Genomic DNA, 26,296 nt, shown 5'->3' with positions numbered 1-26,296 from the left:
CCTCGTTCGGAAAAAAAAGAGCCGTTTGCCTCCACCGCCACCGCCTCTACTCAAGCCTCCTTCCCCATCCCCCTCCGCCTCTCCTTGAGCCCCCGGGTTTGGCGAGGCGCCATCACGGTGGTGCTGTGCTGTCGCCGTGGTCGAGTCGCCGGAGAGCCATCCGCCGCCGCCCACCTCTCCCCCCGGCCGCCGCCCAGCTCTCCCACCGGACCGCTGCCATCTCTCCCTCCCCCCTTCCGCGGCCCACCTCTCTTCCCGGCCGCCGCCCATCTCTCCCACCGTCTGCCAAGGAAATCGGGGGATTAGGAAGCTCGATTCCTCGCCGCCTTCCATGGAATTGCTCCCCCAAGAACAATCTGAGGTGGGTTCAGGTTCTTGCGGTTCTTGGTTTACCGTTCATGGTCAGGCTCCAGTTCTTGGTTAATTTGGTCCTCCGCCACCAAGAATCTGATACGTGATTCCTCTCTGGGTTCTTGGTTAATTTTTTTGCCTAATCTGCTGGTTTCTTGCCAATGCATTTCATCGCTTGTTTCAGCTCTTCGGCCCGCAATCCTACGATCGTACAAACTGAGGTGGGTTCTTGGTTTGGTGTTCATGATCGGGTTGCAGTGAAGAATCTGATACGAGATTGTCTCTGAGTTCTTGGTTTTGTTGCCATATTCGATGACTTGATGCTAATGCATTTCCTGCGTTCTTTGTTTCAGCAAGATTTTGCCTCTCCTGACGAATTTGATCTCGCTTTGCTAATTCGATAGAACACCCACATATAAATTGATCTCTCTCTCTCTCTCCCCCCTATAAATTGTGTTGTTTACTCCTACTGTTTGCCTGTAAAAAAAGTTATTTTGTATACCATGCAATGATCTATGTGGTATTTTGTTCTATTGTCTGAAAAATTGAAAACTCGTAAGTGCTGTTCCCCATCGGTTTCCTTGGTTCTAATCTAGGTTACAGTCAAATTCCAACATGGTGCTTTTTTAGTGACAAATTATATGAAATGTTCAGATCAAAAGCATAGCCAGCCCATTTCAGTTTGTTTTACATCACAAGAAGAACCTAGTTTCTTATTGTTTTTAGAACTGAGCTAATGCTTGCAAAGTTGCAATGCCAGACATAGCTAGTTGTGTAGTAGGCAAAAACCCATGAATGCCACTAAAAACTATCCTGGTAGATATTTTGGTAGTTATTTTACTTGGCAATTTTGAAAGATGTAACCTCACCCAAGATGTGTCTAAACCCAACCAAACAACATCTCCTCCATGCAACCATTTTGTGCAGGCAACCAAACAACATCTGCCATATCCGGGCTCATTCAATATGGACAACCAAATAGCTGCATCTATATCTCCAGAGACTAGCCAAATCTAGCCTGAATATAAGAAATGAGCCAGGCTAGAGTAATATGGGCAACCAAACAAACCCTTAAGCATCATTCGTGTGCAGTTATAGTGGTATACAATTGCTTAGAGAATTTCTCTAGTTCTGTAACACAAATTCACCTTTTTTTGGTCTCATATACACATATCTTGTCATTAATCAGTACCATTGTTGATTAAGAATATTCCTCATGTTGGATTTTCTTTCCATACACGACGAGAAAAGCACATTTACCAAGAGAATGGCAAAAAGTGATTCTCAAGAGATCAGATTATTTTGCAAGAAGTAAGATTCTTCGTCAGATCATACAAGTCAGAATTGTGTGGTGTAGACTAGTTTCTGCAATATTATTCAACTCCTGAACCCAAACCAAATTGTAAATTTATTGTCAGAATGAGGTCCTTTTAACCTGTTAGTTAGAGCGGTTGTGGCCTGCCTTTCAAGTGAAAATGCATGAATTAACTTGTGTGAAGTAAATTTTAATCTATGCTCCTTTTACAAATAGGTAGTGAATCTGCCATTTCACTACTCAACCCTACAGTATGTTGAAGTGTTTTGCAATTACGTAATATCCTACCACATTGTTATATTCTTATTTAACCTTCTAATTTGTGAATTTAACATGGAAATGTTCAAAGATAACTGGATTGTCACACTCATATATATATAGGCAATCTAATTTTATAACAAGAGTATACAATTTTGTAAACCTTGTCAGGATTCACTGTAACAAAAACCAGAACTGTGTGTTCAATGAATCTTTCATTTGTTTAGAAAAATCTTAGGACATGTATAATTCATTTTTATCTACAGAAAATGAATGGGAATTTGTCCAGTATACTCTGTTACAGATCAAAGTTGCATTGTCTGCGGTGTTTAATGTTCGTAGTCTTCCATTTTCTAACACCAAGGATCATAAAAATCAAACAGATATTTTTCTATGGATTCAAAGTTGGTTTGGTTCCAGGTAGACTTGTTATTTTTCTTGGTATTTAATTCTCAATTTAGTACCAAGTATTGTTCCCTTGCAAGTTTTTTTTTTCTTTTGACTCAAAGGCAGAGACTACCTTTTAACCATTATATTAAATGGCGGTCAAGATTTTACAATTCATTAATTTGGTTTTGTTTTTTTTTTCCTTTGAGGGGTTAGAAAGGAAATGTTACTAATCAAAGGGAGGATCTCATTCTTTTGCTTGCAAATATGCACGCACACTTTAGCCCGAAGTCATCCTCTGAAACAATGGTATCCATACGTGAATATTTTGCTTTGCCTATCTCATTTCCTCCATATAGAATAATATTCTGATATGTCCGTTTTAGCTTGATGACAGGGCAGCAGATGAATTATTGGCGAAAACATTTGAAAACTATCTGACCTGGTGCAAACTTTTGGGGGAGAAAAAGCAACATATGGTAGACCTGCATAATGTTTCATTTCTCAAAATACTTGCAAAATAACTAAAAATCAGCTGATTTGGATGTTTACGAAGTATTTATTAACAATGCTATGCCTTTATACTGTATCCACAGGTTACCCTCTGTGAAACAGGAGATCTAGCAACATAAACTTCTGTACATAGCTCTTTATCTTCCTATATGGGGAGAAGCATCAAATTTACGACTTATGCCAGAATGTTTATGCTACATATTTCATCATGTAAATCTTTGCCCTTCATATTTTGTTGTGCTCTACGTACTAGCGATTCCAAACCATGGTTTATATCGGTATTTTCTTTGAATCATTTCTGTGCAACAGATCTATGATAAAGTTGCCTTGTCTGTCTAGCTAAAGTTGCATTGGTGGGCAATAAATCTACCATGTAATGTAGTTTTTCTTTTTGTTCTATCTTGTTTTATGTAGTACTACTTTGTCGATAAGGATTTCTTTTAGCAAAATCTTAACATCTGGTTAGTGCTTTATGTGTTTCTAACTAGGGAAGCAAAAGTACTTCACTTACCTTTGGTTATAAGTAATTTCTGTTTCTCAGTAGTATACTTGGGTTCTCGAGTAACAATGAAGCACAACGTGTTTGGCTTGGTGTTCTCGCTCTAAGAGATAAGATATCCACAGTTCCTGTTTCAGATGTCATATGAGTTATATGAAGTACTCTCAGGAGCTGTAAGCTTAATTACTGGTGAAAAAGTCAAGACTTGCATATGGAAGAGATGATGAATCATTTTTGAACAAAGTAGTGACACCAATATACAGAGAGATATATGAGGTATAACGGCACTTTCTTTTCCACTTTTGAACTCAGCTTTGCAATTTATTTCAGGAGTTTATGCATTCTTATTTGTAATACTCATCTAGATCCGTACAATGGGAATGGTGAGAAGTCGATTCTGTACCTTACCAGAAGCACTCACTACCTATCTCGTTCCTCATTCATCAATGACAAAGAAAAAGAGAATGTTGCCTAGTTTCTTGGAAAATAAAATATTTAAGGTGACAACTGTCCATACCACCCTCTTTACTTCTTGTGTCGCATTTCTTCCTTATTGCACTTTTCTCATATGATGCTCTATTCCAGAATTTAGGTAAAGCTGAAAGACATGATCTGACAAAGTTTGCTCTTGTTTGGAACTAGATAATAAATAGCTTCCTCATAGAGGATCTAATAAGTAATAGGTAAGGCCTGATCTTTCTACTGCAACTTAAACCTCATACTCTTTGTTAATTGTTTTTGTTGATTCTGCAGAGAGATGCCCATGTCACTAGAGCATAAATCTGGTTCTATTCGTTGGCCCATGTTTGTACTCGCCAAAAAGGTATGCTGGCATCTAGCATGGCAATATACTCACCTTTTTTTTTTGGGCTCATGTTCTATTCACGCCCATATTCTATTTGTTGCCATGGAAATATACTCACCTTTTTTTGAGATGCCACATAAGTTTATCCAGTTCCAATAAACTATGGGCATCCAGTAGAAGTTTTGTGTATTTGATAGTGAATCATAAAAGACATACATCTTCAAATATAATTTTGTTTTGCACACAAGCTGCCATGACTTTTTATCCTGTAATTTTTATATGTGTAAGTACTTGAAAATTGTATTTCAGCTTAGCAAAAAAACTTAAGGATAATGCAAATATTGGATTTATTTTTTAGTTAGTCACAAGCACTAGGTAATTCTTTATCACTAATGAGTTAGCAGTAGCCACTAATGTATTGTATTATCAATCACAACCATGTTGGAAATAATTATTTTATCATTAGCTGTCATTTAGAAACTATTAAAAGTATTTACTAATTTCTCCCTAGCATATATGTCCTGGACTATTTATTGTAATATGTCTATGTATCAAATCTACTAATAGAACATATCATCTTATGCTTGTTTCCAGTGGTAGTTTTCAAAAGTAGTGGATATGGTAGCCCACTGGAAAAAGTGTGCAACTCTTTAGGAAATTAAGGATAATTACATGCTTTGCATGATCAATTATTTCTATGAATTGACATAAAGTATTTTGGAGTTTTTGGTTATGGGTGAGGTAGAGAGGTAATTATTTTACTTCATCATTGCATGTACTATAACATTTTTCTTGTTTCAAAGTTTTTGCGGTGCATGTCCCTGTGAATGTTATTATGATGTTCTATAGATTTATTCAGGATCATAGCTGTCATCTATATTGAAATCCAATCCCCTAATCCTGTCCCATTTCTTTCCTCTTTTCTACCCTACCATCTTTAAGCCAATCTCTGGTCGTCGTTGCAACCAATCAAGCCCCGTCACAGCCACGATCTAGGCTGCCGTTGCAGCCACGATCTAGGCCGTGTCGCAGCCCGTGTTTTGGTCGTCGTCCAGGCCCCCTGTTACAGATCCTCAAGTCCTTTTCCATCTGCAGCTGCTGCCATCGAAGATCCATCTCGATGTTTCCTGTCTTCTACCCAAGAGCACGTTCATGTCTTCCTCCACCTACTGCTCGTCTTAGCGCCAGCCGCCCTCTTTCAGGTGCCGACCCTATCGCCCCGGTCTCCTAGTCCAGCTGGCACTGCCCTAGCTCGCCACCTCTCCTAGCCGATTGCTTCCTCCTTACCGCCTCCTGTCCTCACTGCCGCTGGCCCCGACTGTCCTTGTGCTGCCCCCACTCGGTTGCGCCCTCCCTGCCACCTTCTTTTGCCCTAGCCATCGCTTGCCTCCCATCTTCGCGCCGCCCGTGTTGGCTTGCTGCCGCCGCCCTCCTTGTCGCCTCCTCGTTGCCGGCTAGAGAAAAGGAAGAAAGAAAAGAGATAGAGAGTCACGAGGAGAAAGAGGGAAGAGAGAGAAGAATGAGTGGACCCCATCTATGGGACCCACCCATGTCGACCCACCATCCTTTTCATCCACCATATAAAAGAAGTCTAATGTGCATCCTTCATATTTCTTTCATGGGCTGAATCCAGAGCTTCATATTTCCTCCATTATTCATCCCTTATGCTTTGTTGGACAAAAATCCACATTTCGTTCCTCTGACCACAGTAATAAGATGTTTATTCGCTTGAAAACTATTTGAAAACTATGTTCGCAAAACCATTTGAAAAATATTGTGGCAAAACTATTTGATTGTGAAAAGCAATTGAAAAAAATTCAAATACTGGATTAAAAACTTCATCTATTTAAAAGTTTCAAATGTTTTACCTGTTTCGGTGGAAAAGATTGCAAAATCCTTATGTTTCAAATCCTATGAGAACACTATTGGTTTTCCGAAAAGAACCATGCCTTTTTTGTGAAAAAAAAACTTATTTTGGAAATTTTATTTTACGGTTGTTTCTTGTCCTTGGAATTACCCTTTGGAATAAAAATAAGGCTGATAAAACATCATGTACTTGCGAAAACATACTTTCAAAAGGTGGGTTTAGATTTTTATTTGGTTTTGGTTTCCGAAAATATTTGAGACTCAGAAATAAGGTGTTTAGTCCAATGACAACTATTTTCGCAAAACCATTGAAAAACTATTGTTGCAAAACCATTTGATTGTGAAAAGCAGTTGCGAAAATTTCAAAGGTGGTTTAAAAACTTCATCTATTTAAAAGTTTCAAATGTTTTACCCCTTTCGGTGGAAAAGTTTGCAAAATCCTGTTGTTTCAAATCCTATGACAACACTATTGGTTTTCCCGAAAGAACCATGCCTTTTTGTGAAAAAAAAACTTATTTTGGAAATCTTATTTTCGGGTTGTTTCTTGGCCTTTGAATTACCCTTTGGAATAAAAATAGTTTCTAAAGAGTGTGGCTTTTAAAACATCATGTACTTGCGAAAACATACTTTCAAAAGGTGGGTTTAGATTTTTATTTGGTTTTGGTTTCCGAACATATTTGAGACTCAGAAATAAGGTGTTTAGTCCATTGAAAACTATTTTCGCAAAACCATTGAAAAACTATTGTTGCAAAACCTTTTGATTGTGAAAAGCAATTGCGAAAATTTCAAAAGTTGGTTTAAAAACTTCATCTATTTAAAAGTTTCAAATGTTTTACCCGTTTTGGTGGAAAAGTTTGCAAAATCCTTATGTTTCAAATCCTATGGGAACACTATTGGTTTTCCCAAAAGAACCATGCCTTTTTGTGGAAAAAAACTTATTTTGGAAATCTTATTTTAGGGTTGTTTCTTGGCCTTCGAATTACCCTTTGGAATAAAAATAATTTCTAAAGAGTGTGGCTTTTAAAACATCATGTAGTTGCGAAAACATACTTTCAAAAGGTTGGTTTAGATTTTTATTTGGTTTTGGTTTCCGAAAATACTTGAGACTCAGAAATAAGGTGTTTAGTCCAGTGAAAACTATTTTCGCAAAACCATTGAAAAACTATTGTTGCAAAACCTTTTGATTGTCAAAAGCAATTGCGGAAATTTCAAAAGCTGGTTTAAAAACTTCATCTATTTAAAAGTTTCAAATGTTTAACCCGTTTTGGTGGAAAAGTTTGCAAAATCCTTATGTTTCAAATCCTATGACAACACTATTGGTTTTCCCTAAAGAACCATGCCTTTTCGTGAAAAAAAACTTATTTTGGAAATTTTATTTTACGACTGTTTCTTGTCCTTGTAATTTCCCTTTGGAATAAAAATAATTTCTAAAGTGTGTGGCTGATAAAACATCATGTACTTGCGAAAACATACTTTCAAAAGGTCGGTTTAGATTTTTATTTGGTTTCGGTTTCCGAAAATAGTTGAGACTCAGAAATAAGGTGTTTAGTCCATTGAAAACTATTTTTGCAAAACCATTGAAAAACTATTGTTGCAAAACCTTTTGATTGTCAAAAGCAATTGCGGAAATTTCAAAAGCTGGTTTAAAAACTTCATCTATTTAAACACCTTCATCTATTTAAAAGTTTAAAATGTTTTACCCGTTTTGGTGGAAAAGTTTGCAAAATCCTTATGTTTCAAATCCTATGACAACACTATTGTTTTTCCCGAAAGAACCATGCCTTTTTGTAGAAAAAACTTATTATGGAAATATTATTTTAGGGTTGTTTCTTGGCCTTCGAATTACCCTTTGGAATAAAAATAATTTCTAAAGAGTGTGGCTTTTAAAACATCATGTACTTGCGAAAACATACTTTCAAAAGGTGGGTTTAGATTTTTATTTGGTTTTGGTTTTCGAAAATATTTGAGACTCAGAAATAAGGTGTTTAGTCCAATGAAAACTATTTTCGCAAAACCATTGAAAAACTATTGTTGCAAAACCTTTTGATTATGAAAAGCAATTGCGGAAATTTCAAAAGCTGGTTTAAAACTTCATCTATTTAAAAGTTTCAAATGTTAAAATCCTTATGTTTCAAATCCTATGAGAACATAATTGGTTTTCCCAAAAGAACTTGCCTTTTTGTGAAAAAAACATATTTTGGAAATCTTATTTTCGGGTTATTTCTTGGCCTTCGAATTACCCTTTGGAATAAAAATAATTTCTAAAAAGTGTGGCTTTTAAAACATCATGTACTTGCGAAAACATACTTTCAAAAGGTGGGTTTAGATTTTTATTTGGTTTTGGTTTCCGAACATATTTGAGACTCACAAATAAGGTGTTTAGTCCATTGAAAACTATTTTCGCAAAACCATTGAAAAACTATTGTTGCAAAACCTTTTGATTGTGAAAAGCAATTGCGAAAATTTCAAAAGCTGGTTTAAAAACTTCATCTATTTAAATGTTTCAAATGTTTTACCCGTTTTGGTGGAAAAGTTTGCAAAATCCTTATGTTTCAAATCCTATGACAACACTATTGGTTTTCTCGAAAGAACCATGCCTTTTTGTAGAAAAAAACTTATTTTGGAAATATTATTTTAGGGTTGTTTCTTGGCCTTCGAATTACCCTTTGGAATAAAAATAATTTCTAAAGAGTGTGGCTTTTAAAACATCATGTACTTGCGAAAACATACTTTCAAAAGGTGGGTTTAGATTTTTATTTGGTTTTGGTTTTCGAAAATATTTGAGACTCAAAAATAAGGTGTTTAGTCCAATGAAAACTATTTTCGCAAAACCATTGAAAAACTATTGTTGCAAAACCTTTTGATTGTGAAAAGCAATTGCGGAAATTTCAAAAGCTGGTTTAAAAACTTCATCTATTTAAAAGTTTCAAATGTTAAAATCCTTATGTTTCAAATCCTATGAGAACACTATTGTTTTTCCCAAAAGAACCATGGCTTTTTGTGAAAAAAGACGTATTTTGGAAATCTTATTTTCGGGTTATTTCTTGGCCTTCGAATTATCCTTTGGAATAGAAATAATTTCTAAAGAGTATGGCCTTTAAATCATCATGTACTTGCGAAAACATACTTTCAAAAGGTGGGTTTAGATTTTTATTTGGTTTTGGTTTCCAAAAATACTTGAGACTCAGAAATAAGGTGTTTAGTCCAGTGAAAACTATTTTTGCTTGGTTTTGGTTTAAATTATTACTTGGTTTTGGTTTTCGACAATATTTGAGACTCAGAATAAGATGTTTATTCCCTTGAAAATTATTTTTGCAAAGCCATTTGAAAACTATTGTTGCAAAACTATTTGATTGTGAAAAGGAATTGCGAAAATTTCAAATGGTGGTTTAAAAACTTCATCTATTAAAAGTTTCAAATGCTTTACCCGTTTTGGTTGAAAATTTTGCAAAATCCATATGTTTCAAACTAATAGTGTAAGCGCGAAGAGTTTTAAGGCCGTTATTGGAATTCCATTGATTGATCGAGACCCTGTTCACACGAATAGACGACTTTCGAAAAAATATCCTTTTGCAAAAACTACTTTTAAAGGTCTTTACAAAAAAAGCTGACTTTCATGCAAATAGGAGATTTGGGAAATTATTTTCAAAAGGTGTAACAAAACTTTTCTGTGTAGTTTGAAACAAAACTTTCTGCGAAATGAATTTTCAATTGCCACCCAGCTTTAATGAAAAGTTTTCAAAACAACTGTTTTTAAACGGCTGCTTAAGATATTATTTGCTAAGGGGATCTTGAGGTTTTGAAATCTTTCCTTGCAAATCCTACGAGAACATTGTTAGTTTTCCCAAAACAATAATGCCTTTTTGTGAAAAAGAACTTATTTTGGAATTTTTGTTTTAGGGTTGTTTCAGAAAAACATTTGCAGGGACAAACTATCTTTGGCCTTCAAATTACTCTTTCAAAAAAAATTCCAAAGAGTGGTTTGGTTTCTGAAAATATGAGACTCGAAAATAAGATGTTTATTCCCTTCAAAACCATTTTTGCAAAACCATTTGAAAACTATTGTTGCAAAACTATTTGATTGGGAAAAGTTATTGTGAAATTTCAAATGGTGGTTTAAAAACTTCATCTAGTTAAAAATCATTTAAAATCTTCATCGATTTAAATGTTTCAAATGTTTTACCCGTTTTGGTTGAAAATTTTGCAAAAATCCGTAGGTTTATAAACTAATAGTGTAAGTGCGAAGAAGTTTAATGCTATTATAGGAATACCAACGATTGGTCGAGACCCTGTTTGCATGAATAGACGGCCTGTGAAAAAACCATTTGCAAAATTTATTTTAAAAACTATTTTAAAATTTAAAGTCCTTTGCGAAAAAAGCTTTACAAAAACTATTGTAAAGATCTTTGCCAAAAATGGAGACTTTCGTGCAAAAAATGGTGACTTGCATTTGTAGTTTGAAACAAATCTTCATGCGAAATGAATTTTCAATTACCACCTAGCTTTATTGTAAAGATTTGAAAATTGTTCGTTTAAAACGGTTGCTTAAGATTTTATTTCCTAGGGGGACCTTGAGGTTTTGAGCAACTTTTCTTGCAAATCCTATGAGAACACAATTGGTAGGATTCATTAAGGATCTAGTCTATCAGAGTGAATAAGTCATGCATAGATCCCAGAAGGCCTGGAAAGTGTGGCTTTTCCTCCACTTCCAAGGTGAAGGAAAGGAATTGATCGCTTTGGAGAATCGCCACCCCTAGACCACACTAGAAGCTGCCAGCAGGCACATGTTCCATGAAGTACTCTGCGGTTTTCTGGGATTAATGTTCCTTTGGGGATAGCCAGTAACTTTTGCTTGCACCGCCACCGGTGACTCTGAACTTGCCTACGCCACCGAAAATGCCTACAACCAAGCCGTTGTAGATCTGGCAGACCTCCGGCGTCACTACACCGACCTGGAAGATCGATATCGAAAGCTGTCCGAAGGGTTCCACCTATGTGCTTGCCTCTGCATAAAAAATCGGCCACCGTATCTAGACAGAGAATGACAAGACTTCGTAGGAAGGCCCTGTTAGAGTTTGATCCCTTGTCAACTCCCCTATCGCCTTGAGTTGAAGTTTGTTTGTGGTACAATTACTTGTACCTCAGCGGTGATAGTCCCTTCCTCCTAAAAATTTATAGGGTTTGCAAGGGGCGGGGCCGAGTTGGGCAAGAACAACCTCGACCCTGACCCCAAATCCATCCCCGACCCCAGCCCCGAAATCAAAATCTAAGGTGAAATTCTCACCTGGCCCTGACCCCGACGGATTCCCAGAGCTAGACAGGGCCTCGACGCCCCCGAGCATCCATGCGCATACAGAGCAAAAGAGAGCGACTCACCAGCGTCACCATCGCCCATCCGTTGCTCCGTGGAGCTACGGCCCCACCGTCGCCCCGGCCACCACACATCGTCGAGCCGTCCCCGCCGTTGCGCCTAGCCATTGCCTTCGCCGCTCCTGCCATCGTGCCTCGCCACCGTCGTCGCCGATGTACTGGTGTGAGCGCGAGAGAGTGAGGGAGAGAGAAGATAGTGTTTTGTTGGGCCTTAGTCTATTGGGCCTTACCTTCACAAGTCTAATTTGACTCCTCAGGTTCCGACAGGTAGAAAGCTTCCCCCGCCCCCACGGGGGAAATTGCCAACCCTAAAAATGTACCCCTATACGCTGTTGCAATGGAATGTGAACCTTTGCTCTTTTGAGTGATGTTCGGACGTGTGCATAGTGAAGATTGGTTCTGCACTATATTTAGATCTTCCCTTTCTACGATCCGGAATTCAGAGTAAAGCCTTGACGACTCTAATACGATGGGATTTCACACTTGGTGAATCTTTTCAGACCTGGCGAATCTTTCACTCTACCTCCTCTGACTAAGACTATAGAGTTCCTGCAAATTATGACCCTCGCCTAGAATGTGAGCAAATATATCATGTCGATTGCTCAACCGTACTTTTGCTATCTGAGATGCATACCCTTATGGCTTGCTTGCTCCAGCACCGTTGCCGCAGCACCACCTCTATCTTCAGCTGCGACGACTGTTGCTTGTGGATCCATCGCCCTCGACTCTGCAAACCTCGGCCGCCGATAGATCCCTCCATCGCAGGTCCCATCCTGCTCCACACCGCTCGTCATGCCATCGCCACCTGAGTCGTGCTTGCCACCGCGCTCGCTGCCGTTGCCACTGCCACCTCCAAATCTTTGCTTCATTCCCGCACACGTGAGCTAGACTACCTCCACTGTTGTCCCCTCGTTGTGCGATTGTGCTCCACTCAGAGGTCGTTTAGCCTGTTTAAAAGGAGAGGGTCCACTCAAGCAACCCGTACTCGAGGGCCCGAGGAGATCTAAGAGGTGACCATGGTTTTATAAAGACTAAAAGTACCGCTTATGAAGGCTAAAAAGTACCGCTTATGATGGCTAAAAAGTACTGCTTATAAAGAGTAGAAGTATAGCTCATGAGATTCTTTTAAGGGGGTAGATTTGCAATATCCCGACTTTTGCGCGTCTAAAAATCCTAATTTCAAAAATCTTGACCTTAGTGTTAAAATTCTTGAGTTCTTTTGTTTCGAAAAATCGATAAATCCTTTTTCCTTTTTCCCTGCATCCTTAATTCTCCAAAAATCGGTGCGACTAAAATTCTTTTTAGCGAATTTAATCGTACGGATAGAGTTTCCCTATCATCGTTCAGAATCTATTTTAATCGCTTCGGTGAATTTTACTTGCCTCATCCAATATATTCATTTTGGAATTCCAATTTTTTCAAACGTCGTTCATTTGGTATAAATCAATCGTTCGTCTTATCTAAATATTTTATGCCCAATAAATTACTTCCCTCCATTTATTTTTCTCGTCTCTATCAATCCACCATGCGCTGCAAGCAAAAGTGCACGCATGCAATGTCCTACCACCAGCTGCATGCATGATCTATCTCCATCAAAACCAAATGCAATGGTCGCCGTCATCACCCCTGTGCACAGTGGAGTGCGCATCCATAGCCATCCAAACATGCATGCCTACATTTGTTCACCACCTTTCTCCTTGCCTCAAGAACACAATCAATGCCTTGGCATGGAAGCAAGTTTGCCTGTGTCGTCTAGTATGGCGTCATCGTCGTCAGTCGAGCCAGCCGAGCACCAGCCCCATGACAGGCATTCGCCACCTAGCATGCCGCCGTCGCGTTCCATCTTCAGCCCATGCCAACCATCGCCGGTCCGATGTATCGTCGTCGAGTCGTTGTCGTGTCGCTGTCACCACCTACGCCAGTCGTCGCCTGTCGGTCGCCCAGCCTAGCCTATAAAAGGCAGGTTGACCCCGTCACCGTCACCGTCGCCTCCCTGCTTCGACGTCGCCCGTCCCAGCATCGGTCGCCCTTTTTTCGTGCTGACCATGCCACCCCTCTCTCCTAGTCCAGCCAGCACCGCCCCCTCCCTCGGCCGGCTGCTTCTCCCCACCCTTGTCGCCTCTGACCGTCGTCAGCCCTGGTCGCCCTCCTCCCGACACCACCTCCCCTTGTTGCGCCCTCCCTATCGTCTTCTTCCGTCCCGGCCACCGCCTGCCTCCCCTCCTCGACCTACCCATGCCACCGCTCTCCCTGCCGCCTCCCCCTTGCCGGCCAAAGAGGAGAGAGGCAGAGCAGAAAAGAAAGGAAAAAAACATGATTTTCTTCCATTCCTTGTCCAATCCAAAAAATCATTATCTTTTTTTCTATTCCAAAAAATCACGTTCTTTTTTCTCCTAAAAAATTCCTTGTCCGATCAAAAAATCATTATCTTTTCCTTTTTTCTCTTATTTTCTTTTAATTAATGTGGAATTTTCTAGCCCGTAAGAGTAAACATAGTGACTCTGTACCTGATCTTTTATTTTTATCTTTTATAGAAACACATAGACGAGATGTCACGTGTAAATAAACCTGATTTGTCCGATCAAATTAACGTGCAGTGAATAAGCCTGATCTGTCCGTCCAATCAAATTGACGTACCCGTTGCAATATGTCCCTAGGCTGGCTAGTTCTCAAAAATTTTTACCCAAAAACATCTTATTGAATCTTTAAACACCTAAATAGAGCATTAAATATACATAAAACGGAAAACTAATTGTACAGTTATGTGAGAAATCGTAAGAAGAATCTTTTGAGCTTAATTAGTACGTGATTTGCTATAAGTGCTAAAGTATCCACATGCGTTAATGACAGATTAATTAGGATAAAAATTTATCTCGCAGTTTACAGGCTAGCGGTGAAATTTGTTTTCTCATTCGTGCCCGAAAACCCTTTCCGATATCCGATCGAACGTCTGATGTGACATTCAAAAATTTTCATTTGACCAACTAAACACTCCCCTCACTCGAAAATTTTACACCTACATCTTTTCCTATTCGAATTTTGATTTTAAAACTGACATCATGATGTCGTGCGGTAGATTTTAACTTATAGATTGCGTTCAGTTCAAAATCGAGTCAAACACCTTTATATAAACTCTAACTAAATCTATACCATTATAATTTATAATTTAGATCCACTGTGGTAATCTTATGATCTTTTTGGTTATCAGTGTTTTTCTTTGGTTGATGGGAGAATCTATTTATTGCCATGGGATAGAAATGTATAAACCAATACTGATACAGGGCATACACGACTGTATGTTTCTCATCGCTGTCTCACACGTTTTCAATAATTAGTTATATGCTCATCCTTCGCAACGAAACTATATTTTTATAAAAAAATAGTTACATACTCGTACTTCGCAATGGAACTATATTTACTAAGGAAATAGTTCCCTCCAAGGACAAATTTTATTTCTAATGGACCAACAATAAGTAAACTTTAAAAAGAGTAAAGTGCATGGCCGATTCTTAAACTTATGGTGCGGTACCACTTAGGTCCATAAACTTAGAAAGTGCACGTTTAGGTCCATGAACTCGTTTTAATGTCTAAAATCATAAACCTAGATTGTACATTAAAATGAGTTCATGGACCTAAATAGTACCTGACAGCGGGGAGCCGTGCGTCGGTTGCGGGGGTGCGTGCGTCTTTTAGTTTTTTTTCTTTGTTTCTTTTTTCTATGTGTACGTGCATGATTTTTTTATTTTCTTTTCTCCGTGCGACAACGTGGGGAGGGAGGGGTGGATGTGCGACGTGGGGAGGGGAGGGGAGAGGTGAACGGACGAAGGACGAACGAACCTCTCAACCTTAGTAAAGATTATTTGTTTGTCTTTTTTTGTTTTTCTCTTTTTTATTAATGTGAGATTTTCTAGCACATGAGAACTTCCGATAATTTTTATCTATATAGAGCCTCTTATCTTTATAATAATTACTTTTAAATTATTAATTCAAATATTAGTTTTTTTAGTTATATTTTTATATGGAACCTCATTTGACTGTATTGTAAACTGTACTTGTGCATTAACTCTTTTATGCATAATATTTAATTTGTAATTCAAATTTTATACACTTCTAAATTCTATTTATATTTTGACTCTTTCTCTTAATTTTTTCCTATTTCTAACTAAAGTTTTAGATCTTTTTAAATTATATTTATAGATAGACTCATCTCTCAATATCAATTATTTTAAAATTTTTAATTCAAGATTTAGATTTTTCTAAACTTTATTACGCATGTACTCTTTTATTTTTTTTCTTATTTTTAATCGATCTGTCAAATTAAAAATATCTTTTTTCTCTTTTTTTTCTTTGATTTTCCTTGCCCGATTAAAAAAACCCGTTATTTTCTCTTTTTTCAGTCAGATTCTATTAACGTGGATATCATTTCCGATTGACCAAAATTTTAGGTCTATGTAAATTGTATTTATAAATAGACTCTTCCCTCAATATCAATTATTTTAAAATTTTTAATTCAAGATTTGTATTTTTCTAAACTTTATTACACATGGACTCTTTTATTATTTTTCCTTATTTTTAATAGATCTGTCAAATATAAAAAATATCTTTTCTTTTTTTCTCTTATTTTCCTTTGACTTTTCTTGTCTGATTAAAAAAGCGTTATTTTCTCTTTTTTCAGTCTGATTCCTATTAACGTGATATCGTTTCCTACAGTTTCTATGTTTACCAAGTCCGATCCAATTAATGTGGGATTTGTCGTGGCTTGCAAGTGGGCTCCACCTCCGAGAGCCCACTTAACGATCTCAGCGCACGCGCCTAACAATCTCCGGCCGGAGAGGTCTGATTTTCTTTGATTCTTTTCCAATTGTTTATCTGTTTTCTTTTTTTTTTCTCTTTTTTTTCTCTCGATTAATGTGAGATTTTTTAGTTCGTGAGAGCGAACGTAAAGGTTTTTTTTCTATTATTTTATATATATAATAGATCTTGACTTATAAGCATAAACAACAAATGTGAATGTCCTTACATTAAGTGTGACGTGGTGGCTAATATATGGACATGGACTTGTAGGCAGTGAGTCTCACATGTTAGTAAGCATGCAACTATAAACATAAAAATGTTAACAAATGCTAAAATTATATTGTTCCTGCGACAGGATTACGAAGCCCTTTGGGGACATTGCAGCTGGCCTGTTTGCTTGGCACACTTAAAATTCACGTACCTATTGTATGAAATTTGTATTTTGTATGTAATACCAGGATAAAAACAGATAAAAGCTAATTTATCGAGTGAACTCTCAAGTCTCAACTCCACCGTGTGCAAGCAGTACGGCTGAAATAAGAAAATTAAGCCGACAGCAAAACGATGAAAAATGATCCCTGAATATATTGTTGTTGATTTCACTTTTCAAAATTTGAAACGGAAAAACACCTACGTACTGAATGGAGAAAGGAGATATCTGGACTAATTTCACTCATAACATATATAACTATAATGGAAATAGCCTAGACTAATTTCACTCATACCAAAAGGCTAGTATCACTATGATAAGACTTACACATGAAAGGACGTCAAGTGGTCAAAATATGTCAAGTGATTATATGATTCATTTAAAGCTTCAGATCCAAATTTGAAGATCAGATATCCCTACAACAGAAAAAGAAGAACAGAATACACATGAGTTTGACGGAGATATTAGGTTTAAAAACAAATTAATGGAATGTGCCTACAAATAGATTCAGCCAAATGGATAGCCTCATCAGAAAGAAGTCACAAGCATTAAAACATAGAATGAGTAATACGAGAATTCATGCGCTGGAACTCTAAAAAAAATTATCTGCTAACAGAAAAACAAAGAAACATTCGTAGCCTATGCCAGCGGAAACATCCAAATTAATTGGCTAGTTTCAGGGCAGGAGACACCAACCACCACGACATAGCTACAAAATTCTCAAATATCAACTTTTAAGTATCAATTGCCTGACAACACAACTGAAGGTAGTGAATCCAAAGTTCCAAACTGATGCTAGTGTGAATAGTAGAACTAGAAACTTAGTTCAAGAATTTATATTTCTTGAGTACAGAAAAAACATTTTGGAATATGCTTGACAACAGGGTACCATTAAACTAGACGCAATTGATTTTGTTCATGGAGGAGCAAATCTGCACCATGTACAGAAAACATGGTGTGTTGAAGTATTTGAAGTCATACCAACAGCATTACTGAACTGCTCAAAATTTACCGTACATAACAGCGTTCTGTAGAACGACATAACAAGGGTAAATTGACACCTAAAAACCAAAAAATGATGCAGCACGAACAGCACCGGGAGAGGCTGCAGATTTGTCGATAACTCGTGGGTCAATTCAGAGACAAAAACAAACGAAACGATCAATCATTTTTCTCCAAAAGCAAGGGCGGCGGTGGACTGAAGCAGCGAGCGCGTAGGGTAGGGCGCACCTGTAATTTGGGTTCCGCTCGGGTGGGAGGGGGAGGGCCTGGGAGCAGACGGGCCACGGCGGCGTGGACGGGTGCATGAGGCACCGGGAGTCGGGGAGCGCCCCGGAGCAGCCCGTGCCCAGGAAGATGACCGACGACGATGGCGGCGGCGCGGCGTCCATGGCTGGATCGACCCCTCGCTGTTGGGAAAATTTTGGACTAGATTTCGGTGCGGAATCGGGGAAGAAGATTTTTCTTTTTTTTGGCTCAGATTTCGTTCTCCAGAGTTTGAAATTCCGGAACGAAATTTAATTTCCGAAATTTCGGCCGTTTCGGTGGGTCCCGATACCAGGTGTCTCCGGTCAAAAATTTCAGTTAAAAAAAATTGACCGTGGAAACCCTGAGGAGCCGCACGCCTCCCTCCCTCACGCACGCAACGCGCGGCCGCTGGAAATCAAAACAGATCGGAAAAATTCACAGCTCGCCGGATCGCCCACCACCCACGTCCGCTGCCGGCGTCGGCACCCGGCCTCCCCCTGCGGCCATCGCCTCCCCTAGCCGCCGGATCGTCGCGCGGCGCGACCTAGCTTCCTCCAGCAGCCGTGCGCCGTCGCCCGGCCTCCCCAGCTGGCCGGCTTCTCCAGCTACCGGAGCGCCGCACGCCGCCGCCCTGCCTCCCCGGCTCCCCCAGCCGCCGGAGCATTGCGCGCCGCGGCTGGGCCTCCTCCAGCAGCCCCACGCCGCTGCCAAGCTCTGTGACGCTCGTCATAATCGATGGGTCTATTCTGAACTTGTGACTGTTGCATCTGTCGCATCTGTCGGCGATTCACGGTGTGTTCTTGAATGTTGAAGCTGAGGGTTCCCTTTACCATTTGTTTTTCGTTCATTGCTTCGATGCTAATGAAGATGAGTAAGATTGTTTGCTCACAGCCTCACACACTCTCTTGTCATAGCTGAGGGCTATTTGAAATGTATTTTTGCCATATTTCTTTTTCTTGTGAAATTTTGGTTGAAATTTTAAATTTAAATCTAAATTTAAATATTGTTTAAACAAATTTCGTCCGAAATTATTTCGAAATTTCCGAAATTTCGGTGACCCCCGATACAAAATGCAATTCCGATACTCCGAACCCTGTCGTTCTCTGCCTCTCCTCTGGCTCTGCTTTGTTTATTTTGGAGTTGGGGGCGCCGCCGCCGCCGCCGGCGTCGGCGATGGTGCAGTGGGCGGGAAGAGGTTTTTCCTTAAATGATCAAAGAGTAAAACTATTTCATCCTTGAGTCACAAGTATTACTCAAAAGAAACAGGGAAAACGACTTCCCGTCCTCGGAACCATCGCGGAGGATGCAAGGCAAAAGAACCACCACCAACTCCACTAAACAAAGCGGAGCAAGAAGAGGAAAGACGAGAAGCAGAGCAAGAAAAATGGAGCCAGAGAATGACCGCACCGCACTAACCAAGCCTCCTCCATTCCGCAGCAAAATTCCAGCCCAAAGTCCAAGCTCCCGGCAAAGAAGCGATCCAGCGCGCGATGGAGCAGCTTCCAGCCGGAGACGCCGCGTCGTCGTCGTCGGTCATCTTCCTCGGCACGGGCTGCTCCGGCGCGCTCCCGGACACGCGGTGCCTCATCAGGCCGACGGCGCCGCCGTGCGCCGTCTGCTCCCTCGGCGTCTCCCTCCCGCCGGAGCGGAACCCCAACTACAGGTGGGTGCGCCGCTCGCCGCTGGCGGTGAGCCGTGAACCTTAACGCCCCTTTCCAAAAAAAAAAAAAGGATATTTTTGCGTTGCATTCAGAGACGACGGATCGTATCAAAATTCAGAGCATCTTCCTATGCCGTTCTGTGACCTGTTCAAGTTTCAGCGACCTCCTCTATCTCCAAGTGTCAAATATTTTTTTTTCCCATTCTTATGCTCTGCTACAGAATGCTGTTATCTGCAGAATCCTTTGTGTATATGACTTCAAAGGTGCTTTCAAAGTAGTTATTCTATCTAACAATACAAAATAAAATTGCATTTTTTACAGTCACCTTGATGCTAAATACAAAGACTTAATGCAGGGAGCTGATCATTCTGTTTGTTTTCAGGTGTAACACCTCCCTCTTGATAGATTACTGTGGCGACGATGGAACACATAACTACATTATAATCGATGTCGGCAAGACCTTCAGAGAACAGGTTCTCCGGTGGTTTGTTCATCACAAGATCCCTTGGGTTAACTCGGTGAGATCTCCAATACCGCATTCTCCACTGTTTCAATCTATTTTTCTCTGAATCGACTGGTAGATGGCTGCAATCCTCAGGCCAAATTACATGGCACCCGATCTATCTATTATCCCTAAGTAAAAGATATCATTTGTTAGTAGCAAGAGCCCTCAAATGCAACCGCTGAATGATCAGATTTGCGTATCAATAGATAGGGCCCTATAGTTTTTGAAAAAACCCACGGAATGACTGTCGGTTGATTTCATTTAGAAGAAGTAAAAACCATAGACGGGTTACAGAAAAAAAAAAAACTCATGGCCAGAGCAACTCACAGCACATGAGCTGCACCGCAACTCTACAACAACCACTCAAAGACGAAGGCGGGGCCCAAGGCGAGGTGATGTGGTTTAGTTTGGATGCAAGCTACATCGAGACTCTGATTTAACGATACCCATGTCATCGTTACCGAGCTTGCCGCCACGCGACACAGCAGCTCCGACTGCATGGCTATCATGTCATCAATGTCAAGATGTAACCAAAACAAACCAAACCAACAACAGCGTCACAACTTGGACCTCAGCCCTAACTACCAAGCACCAGAACCTAGACCTAGTAAGCACCAGCACCCTTGGAGGAAAACTGCAACGCGTTATCGTTGCCAAGCCTCACCGCACTCCCAACAGCAAGACAGCTCCAACTCTACCTAACAGCAACCAAACTTGAGCGCGCTGATCGTTCACTAGGGACAGGGAGGGGCTAGGGCAGCGAGAGCCTCGCCGAATAACCTAGGCTACCTGAATGACGCAAGGGAGGCAGAAGACCGACACTGCATAGGTAAGTTTCTCCTAAGACGGTGCCCCCAAGGAGGACGCGACGTGAACGCCGCCACCGCTCGTCCAAAGAGGACAAGGTTTTCACCTGGAGAAGAGACTGGTGGACAGACGCTAAAACGACGCCTCCAAGGAGGGTAACGGCACCTAAGGCGTCATCATCGTCAGGTTGGTTACCGACCATGGCTTTCGCCAGCGAGTTCCACCTAGACGTAAACCATTACCGGCACACCCCCGGTCATTGCCAGCCACTCACGATGTCCTAGTACCCCGCATCCACGCGCCATCACCATCAAAGCCGGCAAAGGCGGCCACAGCCCCCAGCCGTTCGGCGACGTCCAGTGTCGTCCCCAGCCAGCGTCGTCGTCAGATCTGCCACCGAAGTGGATCTGCACAGCCTCCGGCGGCGTTGGCAGTGCTCCTCCGGGCAGCACTGCTGTTCTGGTCCCCTCCGTCACACGCCGCCGAAACGTCGTCTCCAGGCCCTGTGGGGCGCGGCCCACCGCTCCCCTCCGCTGTGAGCCGCTGGGCGCCGCCGCGCGCCACCACGAGGCCACGCGCCCCTGGGTGCAGCGGCTGCCACGCGCCGCCGGCCGTCGTGAGGTCGCACGCTGCCGCAAGCCGCCCCTCGGCGCGAGCCTTCGCGCGCCAGTCGCCGCCGCTCGCCGTGAGCCTACCCGCCCGTCGCGAGGCCGCGTGCCGCCGCCGGCCGTCGCGACGCCGCGCGCCGCTTAGAGCCGCCGCTTGGAGCCGGCCGTCGTGAGGCCGCACGCTGCCGCCAGGCATGAGCCTCCGCGCGCCATTCGCGCTAGTTGCCGCCACCCGCCTGTCGGCGTCGCTGTTCGCTGCTGCCGACCTACACCGCACACCCTCCGCCGCGGACGCTCCGGTTCCCCCTGCCGGGCGCCTGTGGAGGAGTTAGAGAGCGTCGCCGCCGTCGTCATTGTGGCCGGCCGGCTTGCCGGCGGCCACTCGGGCGACGGCGAGGGAGGGAGAGGATGGAAGGGGCGGCGGCGGGGAGGATTTGGTCGCCCCTGCTGCCCTAGGATTCGGGCGGCAGGGGTCACCATAGGGCCCTATAGTTGCCGGCAACATTGCTGATCATCACGAATCACCGAACTTCATGTGAATGGTGGGAAAAGGCCACAAGTGCAATGCCATAGAAAAAAAAGGTTTTTTTTACCATCCTTAAAAATACCTTGAGGTACTAAAAATTTCAGTGTTAAATTTTGCTACCTTAAGATACTTTGTATCTCAAGGTATTAAATTTTTATACTAAAAAGTATAATACTTTAAATACTTTTTCACGGATGGTAAAAAAGCACTAAAAAAAAGCCCTCGAGATATCAATGGTCTCGTAACCAAAAAACAGCATCCTTCTCTCCTCTTTCTCTTGTCTCCACAGCACAAAAACTCCTACATGGCAATCTCTCCTAGATGGTGACTTCACATCATTGTTCATGCCGTAATAAGGTCGTGTGTGGTGCAGATCATTCTCACTCATGAGCACGCAGATGCTGTCTTAGGTCTTGACGACGTTTGGATGGTTCAGCCAAAGGATTGCAGCAATGATCTTCGCCGAGTTCCTGTTTTTCTCACACAATTCACAATGGACAGGTCACTTCATCACTACAAGACAGCAGATGTCATATTAATTGGTTATCATCTGCATTCATTATCTTGTAACACCGGCCACTAATTTTTGCAGTGTTGCAGCCAGATTCCCCTACTTGGTGAAAAATGAGGTAGAGGAAGGTGACGAAGTTTCCCAACTCGATTGGACGATAATTGAGGGTGATGTTGACAAGCCATTCGTATCATCAGGGCTTGAGTTTGTGTCTTTGCCTGTGAGAGGCCACTGTTGTTGATTTGAAGTGCTGCATGCTTTGGTTTCTCGTTTTCTCTTTGAAGTCACTAACTTGATGTTCTTTCTTCAGGTCATGCATGGAGTGGATTATGTTTGTTTAGGCTTCCTGTTTGGGAGGAAAGCGAGAGTTGCATATTTATCTGACGTCTCAAGTTTTCTACCCCAAACTGAGTATGGTATGATTTTTTCTGTCATCAATAGTTTCTCACCAAATTTGACATAAATGATTTTTTTATTCAACTAATGTTCATGGTCAGTGTTATTTGTGTATTCATTATAATAATATATGAATGTTGAAGATCATAATAGTATGCAGGTTGTTTCTTTCTTGCTAAACATGTTTATCAATTCCTTTTCTTTGTAGAACCTTGAAAATTGAAAAAAAATATCTTTGGTTTGCCAATATGATTTTGCTACTGGAAATCCATTTTTGACATCATTTTCTGAAATTGGTCATTTTTATGAAACCGAAGGGTGGGAGTGGGAGCTCATTCTGTTTGACTTAGAAGAGAACTGGGTCAGTTTATTATGCAAAACCAGGGCCAAAAACCTCACAACAGCTTGGCTATTTTGAAGGAAAGCTAGGAAAACCCACGTATACCACCCAACACAACAATTAGAGATGACATCTGTCATAAGGCCATGCTTAGTTTCAAAAACATCACATCGAATCTTTAGACACCTAAATAAAACATTAAATATACATGAACATTAAAACTAATTACATAGTTATGAAGAAAATCGTGAGGAGAATCTTTTGAGCCTAATTAGAATGTCATGAGCCATAAGTGCTACAGTAACCAACATGTGCTAATGACGGATTAATTAGACTCAAAAGATTCGTCTCGCGGTTTTCAGACGGAATCTAAAATTTATTTTGTAATTAGACTACATTTAATACTTTAAATATGTGTTAAAAACTAGATATGATGTTTTTACAAAAAGTTTTAAAAGGGCCTTCGTGAACCACATGTTGTCGTCATCCAGCTTGCAACCTACCTACACATCAGTTCCGACTTGACGGCGATCTCGTCATTGCTGTCAAACATGTCGCTCCACATGAAAAACAATTAAAATAACATTTTTAACAGAGTTGGACTGTTACATTGAGAAAATTGTGTAGATGACTCTAATGGCCTTACCATCTTCTGCCCTTTGCTGCTCGCTGAATAATGATTTCATGGTGTGTTTTAACGATGCCACATGGCCATGTAGAAATGCTTCCACAAGTCATTAAAGGAATTCAGCAATATCTGATTCAATATTTTTTCAGGAATAGAGGGTTAGCAACTAGCATCACATCAGTGGTGAACTAGCATTAACTTGGCTGAAAATCATGTGTACTCGTAGAAATTTTATTTGTTTGTAGTTGGGTTCTTCTGAATCCTATTTGGTTGTTCGAATTTTACTGGAACACAGTTAATTAATGCCATCTTCTCCTGCAGCCATTTCAAAGTCTGGTGCTGGACAACTCGATCTTCTTATACTAGAAGCAAACACTTTGCATGGGGAGGTAAGTCTGTGCCACATGATTCTCATTTGAAACAGCATCCTTTCACACAATCTGTTGATATATGATACGCACTCCGTCTGTAAACAGGGAGATGATCGCAGTACCCATCTCACTTTGAGTCAGGTTAAATTTGTTAAGACCCTTGAGATATTCTCATTTGTTTTACAGTAACTAAGATAAGTTGGTATACGATCTGTTCTTTACTCTTCGTGAAAGCACCCCAGGACTGGATAGCTCAAACAACGTAATCTAGTAAAAACTGTATCCATACATACCAACGGAGCAATCAGCACAATATTTTTTCCCTTGAGTTATGGTGCTCTCTACCACCAGTAAAAATAAATCTGAATCATTGATCTATTTTTATCGAATGTTTTAGATCTATTTCTAACTCACTTGAAAGTAGTAGAACATGGAATGATATGATTGTAAAAAAATATGGGCTTAGAGGAGTAAAATCGTATATTTGCGCCGGAAGGATATGATTGTCAAAAAAAATATGGGCTTAAAGGAGTAAAATCGTATATTTGCGCCAGAAGGATGCAGCATCGAATACGTGCTTGGTAGTGATGCAATCTGATAGATGGATAAAACCTCTTACGAAGAATTGATAAAATCATAAATACAAAAATTACCCCTAATTATTGAGTTAGTAAAATACTAGAATTCATCAATTATACCGATATATCAGTAGAGAGCAACATAGTATTTCTCTTTTCCCTTGCCCTAAAAAATATATATTCTCCCAACATTACATATTTTCCAGACTCTTGCTGCTGTGAAGAGGATAAGACCTAAAAGAGCTCTGTTGATTGGAATGAGACATGACTTCGAACATTACACAGAAAATAAAAATCTGGCAAAATGGTCTAGCAGGTATGCATGGACGCATGATTCCTGAAACATTTATACTATTTATCTGCGTACTTTTATTGTTTGACAAAACTGTCTAATTTGTAAAATCGGCTGATCATAGCGAGGGAATACCTGTACAGCTAGCTCACGACGGCCTCCGCGTGTTTATTGACCTGTGATTTGGTATGCATCATAGTACCCATTACAAATATGAGCAACATTGTTTTTCCCAATTTTTATTAAACAGTTTCAGTGGTGTCATTGTAGAATATTGCAAGAATACTGAATCCCTGTCTCAATTGCTTTTTGAAAAGGAAACAAATTAAGTTTCAAGTGGCAAAGGATTTGGTCGTTAACTGTTCCTGTTTGGTGGTATCTGCCCCTGGACCTATCTGTAATAGCTCCATTGATACTATGACAGAATCAGTGAGAGATAATAATGAATAAACTTGGTTTCTTGGGATTATGATTATCTTTGTCATGACATGTTTTCACTTCTTTACTCGGTCAAGTTGTTGAAGATATATGTACATGCCCCTTTCACATCATAGGTTGCCATCTTTTGGTTTTTTTAGTCAAACGGCGTATCAATTTCTATATACATGTTCTCGGTGATATAAAAGCAATGCTAAAAAATAAATACAATGAAAAACTTTAAAATCAACTCTAAATTTAAGGCTAAAACTTTAAATTTTGACTTAGGGGGTGTTTAGTTGGAGAAATGGAAATTTTTAGGTGTCACACCAGACGTTTGACCAGACGTCGGAAGGGGTTTTCGAACACGAATGAAAAAACGAATTTCACGGCTCGCCTAGAAACCGTGAGACGAATCTTTTGAATCTAATTAATCCGTCATTAGCGCATATCGGTTACTGTAGCACTTATGGCTAATCATAGACTAATTAGGCTCAAAAGATTCGTCTCACGATTTCTCATATAACTGTGTAATTAGGTTTTTTTTCATTTATGTTTAATGCTTTATTTAGGTGTCCAAAGATTCGATGTGATGTTTTTGAAAAAAAATTAGGAACTAAACATGAACTCATAAGTATAAGAAAAAAAAAGAGTAGGTTGATTATAAAATATATGTAGTGTTGACCTCTAGACTTTGGAGTTAGTCGTCAATTTGACTGACTCAAACCATATTCTAAACATCGCTGTTCCTGTGGGATTTTTTGTTGTTGACCTTTTCACCTTACACATGTATTCAGATTTTCACTTCGTCACTCCCTCG

General features: G+C 40.4%; 1 protein-coding gene across 10 annotated transcripts; it reads left to right on the top strand.

Annotated features, from left to right (window-relative positions):
* Positions 1-55: 55 nt before the first annotated feature.
* On the top strand, positions 56-25,594 carry LOC102699578 (putative hydrolase C777.06c). 10 transcript variants are annotated; one of them, XM_015835583.2, is made up of 18 exons: positions 56-361; positions 2,528-2,620; positions 2,698-2,790; positions 2,908-3,034; positions 3,449-3,599; positions 3,689-3,823; positions 3,909-4,006; positions 4,077-4,146; positions 19,274-19,499; positions 19,880-20,015; positions 22,317-22,444; positions 22,536-22,674; positions 22,765-22,870; positions 24,140-24,207; positions 24,295-24,330; positions 24,974-25,083; positions 25,203-25,245; positions 25,377-25,594. In XM_015835583.2, the coding sequence occupies exons 9-17, from the start codon at positions 19,327-19,329 to the stop codon at positions 25,204-25,206; spliced, it is 900 nt and encodes a 299-aa protein (XP_015691069.1). In that variant the 5' UTR covers positions 56-361; positions 2,528-2,620; positions 2,698-2,790; positions 2,908-3,034; positions 3,449-3,599; positions 3,689-3,823; positions 3,909-4,006; positions 4,077-4,146; positions 19,274-19,326; the 3' UTR covers positions 25,207-25,245; positions 25,377-25,594. The 10 variants fall into 10 exon arrangements, with proteins under 10 accessions (XP_015691069.1, XP_015691068.1, XP_015691067.1 ...); XM_015835582.2 differs by having other exon boundaries at positions 25,330-25,594; XM_015835579.2 differs by having other exon boundaries at positions 60-361; positions 25,184-25,245; positions 25,330-25,594.
* The last annotated feature ends 702 nt before the right edge of the window (positions 25,595-26,296 follow it).

Source organism: Oryza brachyantha, chromosome 3, assembly GCF_000231095.2.
Source record: "Oryza brachyantha chromosome 3, ObraRS2, whole genome shotgun sequence".
Lineage (NCBI taxonomy): Eukaryota > Viridiplantae > Streptophyta > Magnoliopsida > Poales > Poaceae > Oryza > Oryza brachyantha.
The sequence above is the reverse complement of the archived record's forward strand: the minus strand, read 5'-3'. Positions and strand labels throughout refer to the sequence as shown.